General features: G+C 50.1%; 1 protein-coding gene across 1 annotated transcript in view; it reads right to left on the bottom strand.

Moving 5' to 3' along the window:
• Positions 1-18,964, bottom strand: part of LOC122938219 (kinesin-like protein KIF20A) — a 117,222-nt gene that overhangs the window by 68,114 nt on the left and 30,144 nt on the right. Inside the window, exons 3-6 of the mRNA XM_044293591.1 lie at positions 18,306-18,389; positions 11,863-11,982; positions 11,636-11,774; positions 5,527-5,711 (exon numbers count right to left, since the gene is read on the bottom strand). Of these exons, the coding sequence (XP_044149526.1) occupies positions 5,527-5,711; positions 11,636-11,774; positions 11,863-11,982; positions 18,306-18,389 (528 nt within the window). The remainder of the gene's footprint in view (positions 1-5,526; positions 5,712-11,635; positions 11,775-11,862; positions 11,983-18,305; positions 18,390-18,964) is intronic.

The following is an 18,964-nucleotide window of genomic DNA, read 5'->3' as shown; positions in this document are numbered from 1 at the left end:
GCGGCCCAAGGCAGCAGCCGCCGCCGAAGCCAGAGTACGCACTCAGGAGAACCTGGTAAAGAGTGCAAGGAAGACCGTGGCCACCCTGCACAATGACATGGCTGAAGCCCAAGGCCTCCGGCCCCGGAGGCACCAACCGCTCTGGTGAAATGAACGGTGACACCAAAAAAACAGAACCCTGCCCTTGAGCAGTAACCACAGCAATAGCCATTTGGTTAAAGCGGAGGAAAGCACCCAGGAGCCGTTAACCTTGGCGCGGACCTCCTGGAAACAAGAGACCGAGCGTCGACAAGAGTCGGAGACGTCCAAACAAAAAACCGCAGACACTTCAAGTAACAGAGTCCCAGTCGCAGGTCCAGGCCAGACTGGAGAAGACCGAATCATGGGAAGAGAAAGGCAGAATTGGGTGAATGACCAGCTTCCTAAAGAACCCCAGGGAAGACCCTAAGTCAGACAACAGAACCTGGACGAAGCACGGCCGGGAGCTAACACTAGTGTGCTCGCTGGACTCGTCTGGGCAGACGGGAGGAAACCCAATGCGAGTAAGCGCAAATCAGTGACACGGGCAAAAAGGTCGGGAAAACTGGTCCCGTCGGCCCCCGAGCAACGCCGTCCCGAATCCACGCGGAGTGGGGGAGCAGATGGACAAACGGAAGGAACCGAAAGGGACCCGGCCAGTATCCAACAGACTCCAGGACAAGTCAGGCTAAAGTCCTTGTCGTTGTAGCCACCACAAGAAGGTGGTGTTCTACAGTCCCGGTGTGGGGGCCTGAAGGGTAATCTTGACAGAAGAAAGTAGGCCCGCCAGGTTACCGAGAAGGTAAAGTCCAAGTAGGACCATCGCCCAGAATGGTAAAAGTAATCTGCACCCAGCGGGAGGACAGAATGCGGCAAACCCGGTAATAGGCACACAGCTAGTACAGCCAGTGTGAACCATGGAGACAGTACGAGGTCATAAGGAACACCGGGACCATCCATATGAACAACCATGGTCTCCCCAGGGGGGAGGGCAGTGAAGGAACAGCCCCTGAAGCCTGGCCGGGGCAGAAGCCACATCGGAGTAAAACTGACCCCGGAGAAGCCAAAACAGAGCCGTCGAGAGAAAAATAGCCGAGAAGACGGATGACAGCCTCCAACCGCAAGGAGGAGCGGGCAACAGGGAAGCCACAGGACCGCTCAAAAGCAGAACTCCGCTACTCCGAGATGTCCGGCTCACCAATTCGCAGAAGGCGAATACCCTAACGAATCGAAAGTGGAGGTCCCTGAGACCTGGGTAATCGAGCAACCAAGAGAAGTTGGGCGACCTGCTCGAAAAGAGCGGCTAGAACCTGGTAGCAAAACAAACTGAAGCACGGAGGGTGCCAACAGGAAGGACTCAAACCAAAACGCATCCAAGAGGAGGAAAGGCAACAGGCGAGGGAACCGTAATCCCGCCAGAGCCAACGTAGACTGCGAGGGACGCTGGAGACAGCACTCTCGACCATGTGACCGCTTGCGCTGGGAAGCAATGCCACAGGTTAACTAATGGGTACACATCTAGGAACCACAAACACTCCCCAGGCGGAAGGGCCAACGAATATGGTGGATACCGTCACAACGGAAACACCAAATATACCCTCTGAACAGAGAATGGATACCACCCAGCTCGCTGCAGTAGAGAGCAATAGAGCCCGTCCAGGCCAGGTGAACAGAAAGATCTCTTCAGAGAAGAATGCCAGGCCGGCGGCAATCACCGTATCCCAAGAGAAAAACGTCAAGTCGCAGGAAGAATGGAGGCATACGTACAAGCAGCCCCATAAGCAGTGAGAAAGCCAACCCACCTACGGAAGGAGAAGGCATACACGGCCCAACAACGCACAGAGTGCCCAAGAGCGTCCGCCCACTGCGAAATAGTCAAACAGCAAGGAGGGCCAGCCACAGAGTCCCACAGAATCCACGGAAGTGCAAAGTGCAACCGGAAGGGGGGACATACACAAAGGACTAGTATGGCATGCGACGGAACGCAAGCAGTCCGCCCAGAAGAGAGGGCAATGTACTTGGCAAACATTGCGGGCAGCAAGCGTGCAAAGCCCGCCCCACAAGGGGGTGATGCCCAAGACCAGCACCTACTTCAGAGAAGTAAGACATACCATATTCCGCCCAGAAGAGGGCCATGCACATGGCCACACCGCATCCAGCAGGACGTCCACCTAGTGAAAAGTGGACATGCACAGGGTAATCCTAGCATTAAGTGAGTGTGCAATAATCCACCAAACACCGAATTTTGTGAGAGTACAACTACTCCGCCAATGAATGGGGACAAGTACAAGTCCAGCACAGCATATACAAGGACAGTTGTGAGTCCTGTGAGCGCACAAAAAGTCCACCCATGGAATGAGGGGTGGTCACGCACAAGGCCAGCACCGTATCCAATGGGAGTGCAAGCATTCCACCCATCTTAGAGGCCAGCAACGTATCTGGTGAGAGTGCAGTATGCTGCCCAGAAGGGGGAGCCATGCCCATGGCCAGTATTGCAACCAGGGAGAATGCGAGCACCCCGCCATGGATGGGGGTCAGGCACCTGGCCAGCAGCACACTGGCGAGAGAACAAATACAGTCAGTGAGAGTGTGTGTATGTTGCCTGAGGAAAGGAGACATGCCCATGGCCGGCAGCGAATCCAGTAAGAGTGCCGTACACCGCCCACGGAAGGGGGAACATGTATATGGCCGGCAGTGGATTTAGTGAGTTGCAAGCATCCCACCATGGAAGGGGGTCATGCACGCGGCCAGCAACTTACCAGCGAGAGAACGACCCCAGTCAGTGAGGGCGTATGCATGGCGCTTGAGGGACGAAGGCATGCCCAAGGCCGGCAGCGAATCCAATGAGAATGCAGCATACCGCCTATGGAAGGGGGTTATGCACATGGCCGGCTGCCCAGCACCATAACCAATGAAGTGCAGTATTCCGCCTAAGGAAGGGGGTCATGCACAAGACCGGCAGCGAATCCAGTGAGTGCAGCATTCCCCCCCTGGAAGGGGGTCATGCACAAGACCGGCAGCAATCCAGTGAGTGCAGCATTCCGCCTATGGAAGGGGGTCATGCACAAGACCGGCAGCGAATCCAGTGAGTGCAGCATTCCGCCTATGGAAGGGGGTCATGCACAAGACCGGCAGCGAATCCAGTGAGTGCAGCATTCCGCCTATGGAAGGGGGTCATGCACAAGACCGTCAGCGAATCCAGTGAGTGCAGCATTCCGCCTACGGAAGGGGGTCATGCACATGGCCGGTATCAAATCCAGTGAGTGCAGCGTTTCGCCTATGGAAAGGAATCACGCACATGGCCGGCAGTGAATCCAGTGAAAGTGCAGCGTTCCCCTATGGAAGGGGGTCGTGCACCAGACTAACACCGTATCTGGTGAGAGTGCAGATTCCACCTATGGAAGGAGGACATGCACAAGACCGGCAACGAATCCAATGAGTGCAGCATTCCGCCTATGGAAGGGGGTTGTGCACATGGCCTGCAGCGAATCCAATGAGTGCAGAGTTCTCGTGCACATGGCCAACACCGTATTCGGTGAGAGTGCAGTATTCCACCTAAGCGGGGGGTCATGCACCAGGCAAGCCTGCAACCCGAGAGAGTGCAGTATCCCGCCTAGGAAGGGGTTGTCTGCACATGGCAGGCACCATAGCTGGAGGGTGACGAACTCTGCCTACAGAAAAAAAGAGAGCGCATGCACTTGGCCAGCGCTGTATCCCGGAGAGGGCAAGAACCACTTAGAAGGGAAACATGCACCAGCCGGGGAGTGCGACACAATGCCGCTCATGGAAGGAGCACGCATACAGGCGGCGCTACCGAGATAAGGCTGCAGCGTCCTGCGCAGCGCACAAGATATCCATTAGTTAACCATTTTATGCATTTCTAAATAAAAAATAGCCTCACTGAGGCAGAAAGAAGTGCCACCATACAGGTGCCCAGCATAGAAGTAGAGGGGGGAGGGGCGCCAGCCATATAGGCCCATCGGGAGCCGCCGGTACCCGAAGGGTTAACAGCCAACCAACCTGGAAGGGAGGAGGAGGCGGCGCCGTGATCCCCTGGGGGCGGGGAACCTCCAGGCGGGAAGGATTCGCGCCCGGAGAAGTTCCCGCCCCCTCAACAGAGGCCGGAAGATTGCGGCCTAGCAGGCCGTGAAGCCGGGGCCTAAATTTTCTGCGGCACCCGGCTGACCGGGGCCGCACAGGAAACCGGAGCGGACTGCCCGGACAAACCGGCCGCGGAAGCCCACCCCGCGGACCGGAAGTCAGGGGCCCGGGTGGAGCGCCGGAATGCGGCCCAGTAGGCCCGAAGCCTGGGCCAAAATTTGCGGCGCCCGGCCGACCGGAAGTCGCCGACGGCCGGCCGGAATCGTTGGAGCATCGTGCTCAGCCAGATGCCGGCCGCGGGAGTCTACCCCGCAGGCCAGAACAGTCGGGGGCCGGGAAGGAGTGCCGGAGTGCGGCCCAGCTCGGAGGTGCGGCCCAGCAGGCCGGGAAGAAGCGCCGGAGGTGCGGCCGAGCAGGCCGGGAAGTAAAAAACCCAAGCAGCACTGCCGTCAGGAAAAAGCCCCCGGTCCAGAGCAGCGCATCGGTGAGGGGATGGGGGGACCCTGAGACTGGGTGCCCGTGAGGATGCGAGCACAGCGTTCCCAGGAGGGACGCTGATAAGTGAATGCCTATTCTCAGCATTCTGCTGCTAAAACGTCCCATGAGGGCCAGAAGGGAGGAGAGGGAGCAGGAGTAGAATGTCGCCCCGCAGCACCCCAGGGGCCAGCCTAGGTCCAGCAGTGACCGAAGGGTCCAGAGGCCCAGTATGGGGGGTCAGGCACGCAGGAGACCAGGGTGGGGGGTGGGGGACGTAGGGCTGGAGAAGCCACTCTCTCACCATAGTCGTCTTCACCCTCGGTCCATTCCAGCAGGGTCGCCCCTTCAGCTACTGGCACCGTAGTGGCAGGACGCTGGAAGAGGGACTTGGCGTGCGGGCGACCCTTGCGCTGGCGGGATGTAGGGGAGCTGGGCTGCCCTGATCCACCTTGTCTTCTGTGGGGGAGGCAGCAGTGCGGATGACCGGCACTGGCGCAGCTCAACCCCGGGAGAAACAGAGAGGTCTAGTGCGTCTCTGTTGTCCCTGATGATCTGGAACAAAAAGAAAAGAAAAAAAGTAAAAATCAAAATTTAAACAAGGAGAAAACAGCCCTGCAGTAGCAGGGAGTGTCTTGCCTCCTTGGACACTAAGCTAAAACTGGCAGCCTTTCTCTCCAGGCTGAGGGTATAGCTGTGGAGGAGGGGCTTAACAGTTTTTTCTTAGTGTCACGCCTCCTAGGGAGATGAGCTATACCCAAGGTCTTCTGTGTCCCCCAAGGAAACTGGGCGAGAAATCAATCCATCAATCTATCTATCATTCTGTAATATAGCAGCTCCACAGCTTCTAGAATTCCTTTGCTGCCACCTTGTGGACAGTTAGTACAACAGAAACACAGTAGGACCTGAAGCTTTAGGTTTCCAAGTGCCAACCTCTTTTAGACTGGAAAACAGAGCTGCTTTTAAGACTTCTTCTTGCTTTACTTGAGCAGGATCCAGTTTCATAATATCATTGCCAAGATACGGCTTTAGATTCATCTTGACATACTGCCGACCTTTAATATGACCAAAGACAACGTCCAGTGATCTAGGCAGTATCCCTTTATCTTTTGGTGTCCCTAAGGATTAAACACACCAAAAAAAAATAAAAAAAAAAAAAATCCATTTAACAGTCTGTGTAAACATATTTATCTACTGTTTTACAGCACAATTGTCAATTTTTCAGACCCCTTTAAGAAAATGCCAGGTATGGCATGTGGGGGGAGAAAATAAAATAAAATAGATTTTTGTACTTACCGTAAAACCCTTTTCTCGTTGGATGCATTGTGGGACACAGCATCATTGGTATATGCCCAGCTGCCACTAGAAAGGGAACGTGTTCGCTCCATCCAGATGGACTAAACCCTTTGCACAGACACTAAACTTACCAGTTGGTACTAAAGCAGTAGGAGCACCAAAATAGAGAGCAAAAAGTGAAGCCAACATGTCCTAAACCAGAAACGGGACCATTATCGAAGAGTCCCAGGAAACCCCGAAAACCTGAACAAAGAAGGAAAACAACAAGGGTGGGATCTGTGTCCCCCCAATGCATCCAACGAGAAGAGGATTTTATGACACGTACAAAAATCCATTTCTCGTGAATGGCATTGGGGGACATAGCACCATGGGACGTCCCAAAGCAGTCCCCAAGAGCAGGAAGAAACAGCCATGCGAAAAGCCTACCGCACAGCCACTTGCAGAACGTCGCAACCCAAACTGCCATCACAGAGATCAAGGAATGGATGTGGTAAAACCTGGAGAAGGTATGAATGGAGAACCATGTGGTGGCCTTGCAGACCTGGGAGGCCGAGGCCAGATGCGTGTATGCATACAGAGAGATGTATGTGTGCCCCCTTGGCAGCATACATCTCAATGTATATAGGGTATATTATAGGGGTGGGTTTCAGGGGTATGGGTACATATATATCTATAGATGTGTCCCAGACATCTGTGGATGTATATGTACCCCTATGATATGTATTATTATATAGGTGGGCTTATTCCTGCCCCCTATGTGTATGTAATGTCCATTCATATATGTTTATAGATGTGCCTCAAGCATCTATAAACATATGGCCGTAATCCCGCTCAAATGCGCCTGCTGGGGCGTGGATTCGACCGACAGTTGGACAATTATGTCCAGCGTCGGCCTCTACAAAAGGACAGAGGATCAATAAGATCCTCTGCCCTTTGTCACCATCTCTGGCCGCACCAGAGATGGTGCGCCTAACAGACATGGGAACAAAGAGTTCCCATGCCCCTGTGGGTGGCTGACCTCCGGCACTAATTACAGCGCTGGAGTTAGGCGTCCGGTCCACAGGCGGGAGGATCAAAGGATCCCCCTGCCTGGAAGCACGCTTCGAGATCCTCGGGCCGGCGTGGTGACGTCATATCACCGCGCCGGCCCACATGTTCAGGCCGGCGGTGCGCATGCGCACGGCGGCAATGGTGGGACTGCGAGCGGGCGTCGCCAAGCTTAAATAGGCCGGCGGCGCTCCGCTCAGCAGTCAGGTAAGTCCACCACCGGCAGGAAGAAGCATCCCCTGGACAAACGAGCCCCCCTGGACAAGCGAGCATCACCGCTGAGTATTATTAACCCTTTTTGTATTACCCTCCCTATACCACCAACGATATACATTATCCCCCTGCCCTATACCAGCAACGATCCCCTGCTATATTATTCCCCGATTCCCCTGCATTAATCCCTTACATATATATTATCCCCCTGCCCTATACCACCAACCCCCGATTCCTCTGCATTCCCTGCATTAACCCTTACACCACCAACAGACCCCAATTCCCCTGTGTTTCCCTATAGCCCCTGCTTCCCTTGGTTTCCCCCTATAACCCTTAGTGACCCTTACCTTCCCCTGCAGCTCATTAACCCTTACCCCTGAACCCTTACCTTCCCCTGAGCCTAATCCCCCTGTGTTCCCCCAGGATCCCTCATATCCCCCGCTATAGCCCCTGAACCTAACCCTTATACCTATCCTGGTATTGCCTCTACCCCTTCCCGGTTGCCCTGCTTACCCCAGCAGCAGCGTTTATATTTACCCCTTGTTATTCCCCGTAGGGAGAGTATATTGACAGGATTGGGTGGGCTTCTGGTAAAGTGTATGTATGTGTATTATTGTAATTATAGTTAGATACTGGGGAGGAATTGGGACTGGGTAGGCATAGTCAGAACCGTATTAGTGTGTATTCTAATAATGTTGTGCATCTATCTCTCTATTCCCTTGATATAGAATATCTCTCTATTCCCTTGATATAAAATATATCTCTATATCTATTAGTTATAAACATATATATTCCTTTGTAGTAGCAAGGAGCTGCAGCAATAGTTGTAGTGTATTGTTGGTACTGTATTAGTTTATTACGTGTGTTATGTTCTGTAAGGATTAATAAATACTGTGTTATTTATACCTATTGTGTAACGTGTGGTTACTAGCAGCAGTCAGTAAGGCGCATGCAGCTAGTTTAGTGATTAGCGTAAGGCAATCAGTAGTGATTTGTTGTTAATTTAGGCATAAATAGGGGGAGTCATCAGTAGACAATTGACGCCTATTTATGATTGAGATTTGCATAAATATAAATAATTAATAGCCCCTTTAACACCAGACCACCCAGGATGCCCCAGCGGAGTGAACGGTCAACCGTAAAGGGGAAATCACAACCCTTTGCCACATCTGCTTCCTTGACAGACGACCGAATCCAACGATTGCGGCTTTGGAGGCTTGTAAACCCTTATGTGAGCCCTCTGGGACGACAAAGAGGGAGTCAGAACGACGGAAGGACTCAGCTAACTGGAGATACAGCCGGAGCACCCGAACCACATCCAGACGATGGAGAGACCGCTCTCTGGAATATGAGGGGTTGGGACAGAATGAAGGCAGTACAATCTCCTCATTAATGTGGAATGAGAAAACCTTGGGACGAAAGAAGGGAACTGGGCGCAGGACAACCTTGTCCTGGTGAAAAACCAAAAAGGGGGACCGGCAAGAGAGCGCCACCAGCTCAGAGACTCTGCGAATGGAGGTAATCACACCTAGAAAGGCAACCTTAAAGATTAAGAAAAGGGAGATCACCTTCAAGGGCTCGAAGGGAGAGGACTGAAGTGCATCTAAGATCAGATTCAAATCCCATGGTTCCACTGTAGAACAGAAGGCCGAGACCTTTCTCATGGCCGGCCAAGGGAAAGGCGGGAGAGGGGGAAAGGGAAAGGCGGGAGAGGGGGAAAGGGAAAGGCGGGAGAGGGGGAAAGGGAAAGGCGGGAGAGGGGGGAAAGGGAAAGGCGGGAGAGGGGGAAAGGGAAAGGCGGGAGAGGGAAAGGCGGGAGAGGCGGGAGAGGGAAAGGCGGGAGAGGGAGAGGGGGAAAGGGAAAGGCGGGACGAGGGGGAAAGGAAAGGCGGGAGAGGGGGGGAAAAGGGAAGGGAAAGGCGGATGGAGAGGGGGGGAAAGGGAAAGGGAAAGGGCTGGAGGAGAGGGGGAAAGGGAAAGGGAAAGGCGGGGAGAGGGGGAAGGGAAAGGCCGGAGAGGGGGGAAAGGGAAAGGCGGGAGAGGGGGGAAAGGGAAAAGGCGGGAGAGGGGGGAAAGGGAAAGGCGGGGACGAGTGGGGGAAAGGGAAAGGCGGGAGAGGGGGGAAAGGGAAAGGCGGGAGAGGGGGGGAAGGAAGCGGGACGAGGGGGGGAAAGGTAAAGGCGGGAGAGGGGGGAAGGGAAAGGCGGGAGAGGGGGGAAAAGGGAAAGGCGGGAGAGGGGGAAAGGGAAAGGCGGGAGAGAGGGGGAAAGGGAAAGGCGGGAGAGGGGGAAAGGGAAAGGGAAAGAAGGAGTGGGAACGTGTCCCTCTGCCCACCGCAGGATGCGAGAGGCTTCCTTCAGTATCGCCATGCTTCTGGTGGCCCCCTGGTGGTTCAAAAAAGCCACCGCAGTGGAGTTGTCAGTCAGAATCCAGACAGGAAGACAGCGGAGGAGGAGAGTCCAATAGGAAAGAGCTAAGAAAAATGGCCCTGAGCTCTAGGATATTGATCTGCGGGGAGCTCTCTAGTACCAACTACTGACCCTGTGCTGTGAGAGACCGAAAGACTGCCCCCCCAACCTGCTAGGCTGGCACTGGGGAAGATCACCTGCCAACAGGGGGGAAAGGGGGGGGGGGGGGAGATGCAGGAGGAAGAATCTGCTGAGAGAGATAGTTCAGGAGCTCAGCCACCAACACAAGTCCTGGTGGACCAGAGGGGAAAAGCGGATCGGGCGATCGAGGCTTGACAGACTTGTTCCACCAGGCAAAAATTGAGAGCTGAAGGGATCGGGTGTGGAATTGGGCATAAGAAATGGGAGGCAACCATCCAGCCCAGAACGCGCATGCACTTCTGATGGACAGAGGACACTGCTCGAAGGCGAGCCACCCCTGATTGGAGAGCCACTACCTTGTCCTGGGGAAAAAACACTCGTCCGAGGAGAGTGTCAAAGCCCATGCCCAGGAAATCCATCCTGTGGCTGGGAACAAGGAGAGCCCAGACAGGGTGATGTGGAGGCTGGACAGGTTTGTCCACCCAGGACAGGGCCTTCATCAGACTATCATCCAGGTAGGGTATTACTGCCACTCCCCTGACATGGAGAAGTGCAACGAGGAGAGCCAACACCTTTGTAAAGACACTCGGAGCAGATGCTAGGCCGAAGGGCAATGCCACGAATTGAAATGCAGAGAACCTACCACAAAGCGAAAGTACCCCTGATGAGACAGAGCTATGGGGACCTGAAGCTAAGCATCCCGGATGTCGATGGAAGACAAACTTGCCCACCTCGAGGGAAGCAGTCATCAATCTGAGGGACTCCATGCAAAAGTGATGACAAAGACAAAATGATTGAGTGCCTTCAGATCCAAAATGGGGCGAAGAGAACAGTCCTTCTTGGGAACAGTGAAGAGATTCCAGTATAACCTCTGAAAACATTCCAAGGGCAGAACAGGAACGATCACTCCATGCGCGTGAAGGGAATGAATGGCCTTAAAAAAAAGAAGCCACCCAGGTGGGGGACCAGGGCGGCAACAATTGGAAGAACAGACCTGTGGGAAGGGAGGAGAGTTCAATTTTGTATGCGGAGGAAACTACCTCCAGAACCCAAGCGCTAGTGATCCTAAAAAGGCGGAAAAAAATATTTTTTAAAAAAACTCCCCCCACTAGAGGAGGCGACCCAAGTGGGGGAAAACAATCATGCAGATGATGGCTTTGCAGACTGGGGATTGGAAATAAAAGGGGAACCTCCCAAGGCCCCCCCGAATAACATGAAGCCCACCCCCTGGCCAAAAGAGGGGAACTCTTTGCAGGCTGAAGACACCTATCCGGGTGACGCCACTCCTTGGCCAGGAGTGTGTCGAGATCCGCACGGTTAGGGAAAACCAAAGCGGGGAACCAGGAACTGAAGAATTATACGGATTCCTGAGCCGAAAAGGAGTGGGTCTTCCTGCATGTGAAGAGCATCCCTAACTGCCCTGATAAGATCCTGCATGGCAGCAGACCGTGCTGGGCTCTGCTCCAATCCGGAATCAGAGTCAGAGGTGTCCCACGAGGCAGTGGAAGGGGAGGATTAGTCACCAGCCTCAGACCTGTCCTGGGAGTAACCAGAGACCCCATGGGACAGGGAAGCAGGGAGAATATGGCATCTTTAGGTACCAAAGGGTCACCCCTTCGGCAGACTCGCACATACATGGGATTGCCGGCATGCCACTGCCGATGCAGTAATGAGGGACTGGGTGACTAGTTAGTTTAGTGTCTGCAGAGGGTATAGCCAACACTTTTCCTTTCTAGTGTCAGCCTCCTAGTGACAGCTGGGTCATGGTGCTGTGTCCCCCAATGCTATTCACGAGTTGCTTTTTCATGCAAAATTTGACAACCATATACTGAACACAATTTTAGATAATACATTACATACACAAAAATAGGCGTGTGTATTTATAATATAAGGAAACAAAAATAAAAATTACACTACACACTGACAACATTAAATACCTTGAATTGTAAAGGTTTTTCCAGCATTCGTGACACCATAAGTGAAGACAAGTCCATTCTGCCCGTTAGCAAAAGAAACAACCAAGTCTTTCATGGTGCCTTCAAAAAATTCTGCCTGTGTCGTTTCCTCTCCGTAGATCTGTGCAGTGAAGAGCATTTTTGCAAATCGTATGCAATAACCTATATGAATCAGTAACCTGTCAGGTACAGTCAGTGGCACTACCTACCCTTGTGAAAGTAAACTTATGCACTGACTGCCCAATGCCTCGTTCACAATTTTTCATCGTAGAGGAGTCTTTTGGAGCAGAGAGAGCCACAATCTCAGAGTTTTCTATTGTTACGCAATCCTAAAATACAAATACAATGACAGGTCAAAAGGAATTACTGCAGCTGCATTCTCCACAAGAAAAAAAAATTAAAAATTCTATATACATACACACACACACACACACACTTTAACCACTTCAACCCCGCTAGCTGAATGACCAGGCCACTTTTTACACTTCTACACTACTTTCACCGTTTATCGCTCGGTCATGCAACTTACCACCCAAATGTATTTTACCTCCTTTTCTTCTCACTAATAGAGCTTTCATTTGGTGGTATTTCATTGCTGCTGACATTTTTACTTTTTTGTTATTAATCAAAATGTAACGATTTTTTGCAAAAAAAAGACATTTTTCACTTTCAGCTGTAAAATTTTGCAAAAAAACGACATCCATATATAAATTTTTCGCTAAATTTATTGTTTGGGCATTGTAGAACCTCAGGAAACATGACGGGTGCTCAGAAAGTCATAGCTGCTTCAAAAAGCGGAAATTCACATTTTTGTACCATAGTTTGTAAACGCTATAACTTTTACCCAAACCATATTTTTTTTTTTTTTGCCCAAACATTTTTTTTTTTTTTATCAAAGACATGTAGTCTTTGATAAAAAAAAAAATGTTTGGGCAAAAAAAAAAAAAAAAAATGGTTTGGGTAAAAGTTATAGCGTTTACAAACTATGGTACAAAAATGTGAATTTCCGCTTTTTGAAGCAGCTATGACTTTCTGAGCACCCGTCATGTTTCCTGAGGTTCTACAATGCCCAAACAGTAGAAAAACCCCACAAATGACCCCATTTTGGAAAGTAGACACCCTAAGGTATTCGCTGATGGGCATAGTGAGTTCATAGAACTTTTTATTTTTTGTAACAAGTTAGCGGAAAATGACGATTTTTTTTTTTTCTTACAAAGTCTCATATTCCACTAACCTGCGACAAAAAATAAAAAATTTCTAGGAACTCGCCATGCCCCTTACGGAATACTTTGGGGTGTCTTCTTTCCAAAATGGGGTCACTTGTGAGGTAGTTATACTGCCCTGGCATTCTAGGGGCCCATATGTGTGAGAAGTAGTTTGCAATCAAAAAGTAAAAAATGACCGGTGAAATCCGAAAGGTGCACTTTGGAATATGTGCCCCCTTGCCCACCTTGGCTGCAAAAAAGTGTCACATCTGGTATCGCCATACTCAGGAGAAGTTGGGGAATGTGTTTTTTTATACAAAGTTGGCATTTGACCAAGATATTTATCTCACCCAGCATGGGTATATGTAAAATGACACCCCAAAACACATTCCCCAGCTTCTCCTGAGTAAGGCGATACCACATGTGTGACACTTTTTTTGCAGCCTAGATGCACAAAGGTGCCCAAATTCCTTTTAGGAGGGCATTTTTAGACATTTGGATCCCAGACATTTGGATCCCAGGGCCCCTAAAAAGTCAGGGCAGTATAAATACCCCACATGTGACCCCACGTTGGAAAGAAGACACCCCAAGGTATTCAATGAGGGGCATGGCGAGTTCATAGAAATTTATTTTTTTGGCATAAGTTAGCGGAAATTGATTTTTTTTTTGTTTTTTCTCACAAAGTCTCACTTTCCGCTAACTCAGGACAAAAATGTAAATCTTTCATGGACTCAATATGCCCCTCAGCGAATACCTTGGGGTGTCTTCTTTCCAAAATGGGGTCAGTTGTGGGGTGTTTGTACTGCCCTGGCATTTGAGGGTCTCCGCAATCATTACATGTATGGCCAGCATTAGGAGTTTCTGCTATTCTCCTTATATTGAGCATACAGGTAATGAGATTTTTTCTTCCGTGCAGCCTCTGGGATAAAAGAAAAAAATGAACGGCACAGATTTCTTCATTCGCATCGATCAATGTGGATCGAAAAATCTCTGCCACAAAAAAAAAAAAGGGGGAAGAAAGGCGTCTGCCAGGACATAGGAGCTCCGCCCAACATCCATACCCACTTAGCTCGTATGCCCTGGCAAACTAGATTTCTCCATTCACATCAATCGATGTGGATGAATAAATCATTGCCGGGATTTTTTATTTTTTTTATATACAAAGTGTTTGCCAAAGCATAGGAACGCCGCCTCCTCCTCAGCTCGTATGCCTTGGCAAACGTATCTTTTACTGCAGAGTAGAAATCTCGTCTTGCAGCGCCGCATACACCGACTTGCGTGTAATATGACAGCAGCGCAATGCTTCTGTCAGAATGCATATCAGTGCTGCAGCTAGTCGATCGGTTGGTCCACCTGGAAGGTTTAAAAAAAAAAAAAAAAAAAACACAGGCCGCAACGCAATAATTTTATTAACTTTGGAACAGAACATATAAACTTTAACTTTTTGAACTAAACATTAACCTTTTTTCTTACTGTTTTTTTTTTTTTTTTTTTACCTTTATAGAACAAACCTCTCCATCCCCAAGGGTCAATGTGCAAAGCGCATATCGCCCAAAGATGTGGCGAAGTGCGTTATGCACTTTGTCCCAGGAGAAAGGAGAGGTTTGCAGCAGCTGTATGTGAATGGGCCCCAATAGCCCTGTGTGCCTGTCCTGGTGAGATGTGATCCCTATGCTAGGTGTAACTGTGTGGTACTTCCGGAAACACTCCCTTTAAGCATAGGGCAGGGTGGTCAGGACAGTCAGGACTGAAATAGCGGGTGTCACGCCTTATTCCACTCCTGCTACAGACACGACATCTTTTTCGGGGTGACGGTCGGTTTGAGGTACCAGGAACGACACTGGGGAAATGTCGCTGGTGTAGACGGCTAACTACACTGGTGGATGGGGCCACGGAACCTCCTGGGTACAGGAGGTTCGCGATGATCGCTTCTTGAAATTTGAGGAAGGATCCAGTTCTCCCAGCCTTACTGTAGAGAACAAAACTATTGTACAGAGCCAATTGAATTAAATATACAGACACCTTCTTATACCAGCGTCTGGTTCTGCGGGACACTAAATACGGAGCCAACATCTGGTCATTGAAGTCCACCCCTCCCATGTGAAGGTTATAGTCGTGGACTGAGAGGGGCTTTTCAATGACACGGGTTGCTCGCTCAATTTGGATTGTTATGTCTGCATGAATGGAGGACAGCATGTAAACGTCACGCTTGTCTCTCCATTTCACCGCGAGCAGTTCTTCGTTACACAATGCAGCCCTCTGCCCCCTTGCAAGACGGGTGGTAACGAGCCATTGGGGGAAGCCCGCGCGACTAGTTCGCGCGGTGCCACAGGCGCCAATCCGTTCTAGAAACAAATGCCTAAAGAGGGCCACACTTGTGTAGAAATTGTCCACATAAAGATGGTACCCCTTGCCGAATAAGGGTGACACCAAGTCCCAGACTGTCTTCCCACTGCTCCCCAGGTAGTCAGGGCAACCGACCGGCTCCAGGGTCTGATCTTTTTCCCTCATAGATCCGAAATTTGTGGATATAGCCTGTGGCCCTTTCACAGAGCTTATACAATTTGACCCCATACCGGGCGCGCTTGCTTGGGATGTATTGTTTGAAGCCAAGGCGCCCGGTAAAATGTATAAGGGACTCGTCTACGCAGATGTCCCTTGCTCAGGGGTATACAAATCTGCAAATTTCTGGTTGAAATGGTCTATGAGGGGCCGAATTTTGTGGAGCAGATCAAAAGCTGGGTGGCCTCTGGGACGGGAGGTGGTGTTGTCGCTAAAGTGCAGGAAACGCAGGATGGTCTCAAATCGTGTCCTGGACATAGCAGCAGAGAACATGGGCATGTGATGAATTGGGTTCGTGGACCAATATGACCGCAATTCATGCTTTTTAGTTAGACCCATGTTGAGGAGAAGGTCCAGAAAAGTTTTAATTTCGGAAACTTGGACTGGTTTCCACCGGAAAGACTGGGCATAAGAGCTTCCCGGGTTGGCGGATATAAATTGTGTGGCATACCGATTTGTTTCGGCCACGACTAAGTCCAAGAGCTCCGCAGTCAAGAACAGCTAAAAAAATCCCAGGGCCGAACCGATCTGAGCTGTCTCAACCCGAACTCCAGACTGGGCGGTGAAAGGGGGAACTACAGGTGCGGCTGAAGTTGGGGACTGCCAATCAGGGTTTGCCAGCACCTCAGGGATTCTAGGGGCTCTACGGGCACGTCTTTGCGGTGGCTGCGACGGGGTCACTACTGCTCGTGCCACCGTACCAGCTTCAACTGCCCTTCTGGTGCTCGCCACTTCACCAGGTTGTACGGCAGTGCTGGTACTAGGTCCAGGGAGGGCTGCGCTGCTGGAGTATGCCTCACCACGTAATCCGACAGCACCAGCCCCACTCTGCTGCTCTTGAAGCGGATCCTGCGCAACCTGTGGTCTAGCGACACGGGGCCGGGTACGCCTGCTGCTATCAGGGACCTCAGCCTCCTCGTCCGAACTTTGGGTCAGAGAGCCACTGCTTTCTACAGGTTCGTATTCTGACCCGCTAGATTCATCAGATGAGGGTTCCCATTCCTCATCCGACTGGGTCAGAAGCCTGTAGGCCTCTTCAGAAGAATACCCCCTGTTTGACATTTGGGCAACTAAATTTAGGGGTATTCCCTGAGACTACCCAAGAAAAAAAGCAAGCCTGTCTTACAAAGGGGAGGCTAGCGACGTACCGGAGGCCGCTGCGGTTGATAAAAAATATCAAAACTGATGATTTTTTTATCGCCGCAGCGTGTGTAAAGTGAATGTGCAGTGAAAAAAATATATATATAATTTTGTCACTGTGGTGGGGCGGGCATGGGTGAACGCACGTGTGGGCGACCGATCAGGCAAACATTGCGTTTTGGGTGGAGGGCGAACTAAAGTGACACTAATACTATTATAGATCTGACCGTGATCAGTTTTGATCACTTACAGATACTATAAAAGTATAAATGCCGATTAGCGATACGCTAATCAGCGAATAAGGGACTGCGGTGCGGTGGGCTGGGCGCTAACCGATCGCTAAACTACCTAACCAAGGGACCTAAACTATACTAAAACCTATCAGTCAATACCAGTGGGAAAAAAAAAATAAGTGACAGTTTGCACTGATCACTTTTTTCCTTTTCACTAGTGATTGACAGGGGCAAGAAGGGGTGATCAAGGGGTTAATTGGGGTGCTGGGAGGTGATCTGGGGGCTAAGTGTGGTGTTGGTGGGTACTCACAGTGATGTGTGCTCCTCTGCTGGAACCAACCGACCAAAAGAAGGAGCAGAGGAGCACAGCATATAACACATCATATTTACTAAATATGATGTGTTATCTGGCTGCTGATTCGTTTTTTTGAAAATCAACAACCTGCCAGCCACGATCATTGGCTGGCAGGTTGATGACGAACTTGTCTTTTAAATTTTGCCTGCCCGCGATGCGCATGGGCGGGCCGGCTTTCCCCGAAATCTCGCGTCTCGCGAGAAGACGCACCGGCGAGTCCACCTAGAGAAACAGGACCGCCGCAAAAACGCAATCCTGCATACGGCGGTCCTGAGCAGGTTAAAAAGGATTATTCCCCATCTGGCTGTGACAGTGATTGCATATTACCAGGACATGCCATAAATGTCAGACAGGTGTGGGTGCCACCTCTGTGGGAGAGCAAGCTGTGCATGTAGGCCTCCCACCATTCACTGCTGACTGCCATTTTCAGAAGCCTCAGCAGTAAATGGAGATGTGACCGCATTTGCTCTCCCTTCACTGCTATGGGGTTATCCAAAACATAGAAACAGAATGTGTCGGCAGATAAGAACCATTTGGCCCATCTAGTCTGCCCAATATACTAAATACTATGGATACCCCCTGGCCCCATCTTATATGAAGGATGGCCTTATGCCTATCCCATGCATGCTTAAACTCCTCCACTGTATTTGCAGCTACCACTTCTGCAGGAAGGCTATTCCATGCATCCACTACTCAGTAAAGTAATACTTCCTGATATTACTTTTAAACCTTTGCCCCTCTAATTTAAAACTATGTCCTCTTGTAGCAGTTTTTCTTCTTTTAAATATTCTCTCCTCTTACCTTGTTGATTCCCTTTATGTATTCCCTAAATAGCTTAGCACACCAACTTTATTAATTTTAGGAGTCACAAAGCAGTATATAGCGGACCCTGCAGTGTGCTCTGGTCATGTCAGTGCCCCATTCTGGAGATAGGAGTGACTTCCAGATGTTAGACCCACATCTGACATCTATGGCATACAGTAGAGATATGACAAATGTCACAGATGTGACAATAACTAAGCTAATGGGATCCATAAGAACCTGTTGAAAAATTGATTTGTTATATTGGTCAAAGTTTCTCTATGGAAAAAAAATGTATTAAATAAATTAAAAGATTGACTTACAATGAAGACTAAGATTGTATTTTAGAAATCTACCTGGGATTCATTGTTAGCAAGCTCTGTCTTTGAAAAAGGCCGCACTCGCAAGTACACCTTCAGATAATGCGATCCTTGATTGTTCTGTGAAAAAGAGGTAGGAAGAAGAGAAGGATAAGTGAATGTATTCATAAAGTAATTCCTGTGTATACGTAATAAAGGCAGAAAAATTAAAGGGGTTGTCTCACTTCAGCAAACTGGATTTATTGTTTAGATAAAGTTAATACAAGACACTTGCTAATGTGTTGCGATTGTCCATATTGCCTCCTTTGCTGGCTGGATTCGTTTTTTTTTCACCACATTATATGCTACAACCACCTGGCAATCCAGCAGCAGTAACCATGCTTGCACATTATAGGAAAAGGCTCTAGCATCTCTGGTGACCAGGAACATGGGAGTGCACATAGGCAGGAGCTTTTTCCAGTGATGTACAAGCATGAGCACTGCTGCTGGATTACAGGGTGGTCGTAACCCCTGGATACAAACAGTGTAATGTGATGGAGAAATGAATTCAGCTAACAAAGGCAGCAATATGGACAATCACAATACATTAGTAAGTGCCTTGTATTAACTTTATCTACACAAATCCTATTTGCTTTAGAGAGACAACCCATTTAACCCCTTCAGGACCCTGACATTTTTCACCTTAAGGTCCAGGC

Source organism: Bufo gargarizans, chromosome 5, assembly GCF_014858855.1.
Source record: "Bufo gargarizans isolate SCDJY-AF-19 chromosome 5, ASM1485885v1, whole genome shotgun sequence".
In the NCBI taxonomy this organism is placed as follows: Eukaryota; Metazoa; Chordata; class Amphibia; order Anura; family Bufonidae; genus Bufo; species Bufo gargarizans.
This window is presented reverse-complemented; position numbering and strand designations above follow the sequence as displayed.